General features: G+C 31.2%; 1 protein-coding gene across 1 annotated transcript in view; it reads right to left on the reverse strand.

Annotated features, from left to right (window-relative positions):
* Positions 1–3,904, reverse strand: part of LOC109584953 (E3 ubiquitin-protein ligase RNF213-like) — a 7,836-nt gene extending 3,932 nt beyond the window's left edge. Inside the window, exons 1-14 of the mRNA XM_020000861.1 lie at positions 3,856–3,904; positions 3,673–3,809; positions 3,087–3,631; positions 2,606–3,043; positions 2,395–2,555; positions 2,145–2,348; positions 1,563–1,741; positions 1,418–1,517; positions 1,269–1,360; positions 977–1,216; positions 836–932; positions 368–763; positions 209–322; positions 54–155 (exon numbers count right to left, since the gene is read on the reverse strand). Coding sequence (XP_019856420.1) covers positions 54–155; positions 209–322; positions 368–763; positions 836–932; positions 977–1,216; positions 1,269–1,360; positions 1,418–1,517; positions 1,563–1,741; positions 2,145–2,348; positions 2,395–2,555; positions 2,606–3,043; positions 3,087–3,631; positions 3,673–3,746 — 2,742 coding nt within the window. The 5' untranslated portion in view covers positions 3,747–3,809; positions 3,856–3,904. The remainder of the gene's footprint in view (positions 1–53; positions 156–208; positions 323–367; positions 764–835; positions 933–976; positions 1,217–1,268; positions 1,361–1,417; positions 1,518–1,562; positions 1,742–2,144; positions 2,349–2,394; positions 2,556–2,605; positions 3,044–3,086; positions 3,632–3,672; positions 3,810–3,855) is intronic.
* Between the last annotated feature and the right edge of the window lie 6 nt (positions 3,905–3,910).

Consider the following 3,910-nt stretch of genomic DNA (forward strand, 5'->3'; position numbering starts at 1 on the left):
ATCTAATTGTTATAAAAAACATGAATAAGCATGATACATTTCAAGTTATTTACTTCTGATGAAAGTTTTTTTGAAGGAATATCTGTTGCATAGCTTAATTTTACTCTTTCAAATAATGCTAATGCAAGTGGAACAGTGAATGTAGGATTAAGACTCTGCCAAAAGAGATAAAATGACATTAATAATAATCTATAATGCTGTACAGTACTTTAACTGCTTGATCTAGTTCATCAAATTCTCCTGTTGTAGCTCTACTAATGGCAGATCTGATATCCTGATAAGTAGGATTGTATACAGCAACAAAGTCAATAAATTCTTCATCCTGTAAGTAGATTCAAATCAATTTTTAAAAAATGATGAGTGTTACTTTAAAGTTTTCAGATGGCAAAATCCACTTAAAATAATTATTTCTAAATATTCTCATCAATGATATGCTGCCAAAAGTTCTTATAATGTAGCGAATGAGATACCAAAATGGTCCTTCTGTAGTTTGATCATCATTAAGATCATCAGACAGACAGTAGCTTTGAGCTTCATCAAAAAGGTAAATAACGTCAGGATCAGCTTCCATATAAAAGATTGATTCATGTATTTTTTTTGCTAAAACTTCAAGGCCTTTTGTAAACTTTGCAACTGCCAACCAGCATTGTGGTGACAATGCTCCATCATTTTTACACTGCATCAACAATCTATGTCCTTCACCTAACAAACTATCAGCAACGGAAGTCATTTTTTCACTCTGCATTGATACACTAAATTTAGTCTATAAATCAGAAAAGTAGGCATTATTAGTTACAAATAAAATTATAATAAATCAGTAATTACATCTTTTTACCTTTGTGTTTGCTAGGAATATTCCAATAAAGCTTTGAGTGTTTGGTGAACTGATTTTTCCCATAATATTTGTCAGTTTACTTTGTATCTTGTTATACCTAAAATATTTTACATTAAGTCACAGACAAAATTGCAAAATTACTCATATTGCATGATTAGTTTAATTGTAAAGGACTGTAAATAAGTCATTTCTTCCACATGGTTCTGTAAATATGTACACAGCTTTTTATCTTTCACATTTTGAGTAGTTGAGAATACAGCCTGAATTAAAGTGTCAATCAATTCTTCATCATAAATATCTCCATCAATGCAAAGTGTAGACAGCACTTTTAAGAAGAAAGACCAACAGCTTATTTTGATCATCTGTTGTTTTGCTACTTCCCTAAATAGAAGTCAAGTTAAGAGGTTTGTCATTAAAATGAATGATATCTTACAATTTCTTTAATTCTTTCTTAATTTCAGAAAGTAAAAATGCAACAATGTTAAGAGCATTAGAATCTTCAAAATCATTAATTTTTGCTGAAACCTATATTTTAGTTACATGCATAATTGGGTCATTTTTTATCGAAAATTTGAAATTGACCTTCTCAATTCTTCTAGCAAAAATTATTGTTTCTTTTTGATTTTGCAGTACAACATACTCAAAGAACAGCTTCATCACACAAACCCATTGCCATTTTAGGCTAAATAGTATATAATTATTTTGTTCAAGTATCTTTAAAACTTACAATACTTTTGGAGGTATGTCACACTCTTCAACAATGCTAAAAATGATTCTATGAGACTCATACTGTTTTTGCATCCATCCTTGTAATGATACTTCTTTTTTACTCATTAGTGGAACTTTTACGTCTAAGAAAGGGCTATCTAACACTATTTCCAATGCCTCAACTAATAATACATGTATCTACAAAAAATAAATAGTTTTTACAAATTTGCATTACTGCCCCCCCCCAATTTATGCACCTCTTGATAAATAACTACATGTATCAGTTTAGATAGGAACAATTATTAAATGCTTTAGGAGGTGCTTGTTTAGAGAGAGGTACATAGCAAAGTATGCAATACGCCTGTAAACAATGGGAATTTATAATTACAATCCACTTCTCAAAAATAATGATTTTGACCAGGAAGTGCACTAGTCTCGCGAGCCAGCATTCCCCAGCCTAGTCATTGGGTTCACCCCAATGACCATAGGCTAGGAATGGTTTGGCTTGCGAGACTAGAGGTGCATTCAATAGAAATTTATTATTGTGAAAGCCATGTATGAGGTGCAATAATCAGGGCAAGTAGTTATTTAATAACTTTACTTCAATATTTGAATCATTTGGCTTTGATTTCATCTTATGAACAGTAGATGGTACTAGCACTATAAGTTCAGAAAACAAATCAAAAAATGACTTGTTTTCAGAATAAATCTTTTGTACATTAACAACTATTTGAAACAGTGAAGTGACATTAAGCTCATTAGAAAAAGGTATTGCCAGCATAGCAATCATACACTTTTCCAGCATCTATAAAAAGAATTGTTACCAAAATTAATTATTATTTAATTTTTACTGCATAATAGTCTTTCTCCAGTGGCTGTCCTTTAGTGTTCAAAAGATGAACAAAGTCATGCACATAAAACCTTGCAAGGGAGCTAATAGTAGTTTCTGGTAAGCTTTCAAAACTTTGGAATAAACCATAGTCTTGTAGTAGTGTAATAAGCTCCTCAGTATCTGTCAAAAATATAATTATGACAAAATTTTTTGCCAAATTATCAGTATACCTTTATTAGGATTTTCATTGACAATATCATTCAAAATCCAGCAAAATGGAAATTGACAAAAAAATTGCTCTGTGGAAGTAGCATTAATACAACTATCATCTGGTGTAGATCGAAGTTTTGACATTATCATCTGGGTGACATAATCAGAGTTGTACAAATTAAGCCACAATTGTTCTAACTCAGTTTCAATTTTTGATAGTAACTTCAAATTAGAATATTTATCAATAACAGAGATTATCTTGGCAAAAATTGGAATGATGATATCATCAAATTTCCTCACAACTGCATTTTGAAATGTTCCAGCTTCTTGAAGCTTAGTCATATTCATAGATTCATCTAATATCCATTTCTGTTGAACATTTGTACCCTCTTTTAACTCTCTATCCTTGAGTATGCCCTTAATAAGATGAATGGTTTGTAAATGAAATGTAATTTTATCTAAAAAATCGAGTTAAAAACTAAAAGTACAATTAGATCTAACCTTTACTAAGTGGGAAAAGTATTGTTTGAGGAATTATTTGTGAAAGTTGGTTAACTTGATCAGGATTTGATGCAGCTTTTGATATTTGTAAATACATTCGCTTACATAGATTGATTCTTTGAGGCTCTGAATATGGTAGGAGTTGATAACTTTTGAATTGCTGACTGTCACTGACATCACTATCATCAATTGAAAGATCAGTAATGTCATGTTCATTATCATCATAATAAATGTCGCTCATAGAACACACTTCACCACTAAGGATCTGATTCAAAGGTACTGAATTCTCAGTAGAGAATATGGCATCAACATGATAGCATAGCCAAGGGCGTTCTTGAAAGCTTACAAAGTTTGACTTCAAACACTTCTTTGGTAGATGAACGAGGAAAACAAACCTAGTGTTCAACCCTCCTGAGTCAACAGCTTCTCTGAATTTGTCAGTCAGACAATACCGACAGCAAGAAATTAAATTTCCATTTTCATGAGCTCTTTCACATTCAAAAATGACACAATGTTCATGGGATTCACCCTTTCTTATCATCATACTACAATTCAATGAAAAGGTATGCACTACTATTTTACTTACTCAATGCTATTAATAAATTCTTGTTCGGTTTGAAATGCTTCTAAATGCATTCTAGTCATATTTCTCATATCCATTTCAATACGATTTGCTAATTCCTCAAATTCAGTTTGTGAGAGTGTTGGAGTATGAGTAGTCACCTAAAAATTAAAAAAGTTAATGTATGAAACTATACTGTTCTTTTACCTGTAATAGTATTTGATTACCAAAGAGGAATTCTATTAATGAGATCTGCAAGTGA

The sequence above is a fragment of the Amphimedon queenslandica genome, unplaced genomic scaffold (assembly GCF_000090795.2).
Source record: "Amphimedon queenslandica unplaced genomic scaffold, v1.1 AMPQUscaffold_13143, whole genome shotgun sequence".
In the NCBI taxonomy this organism is placed as follows: Eukaryota; Metazoa; Porifera; class Demospongiae; order Haplosclerida; family Niphatidae; genus Amphimedon; species Amphimedon queenslandica.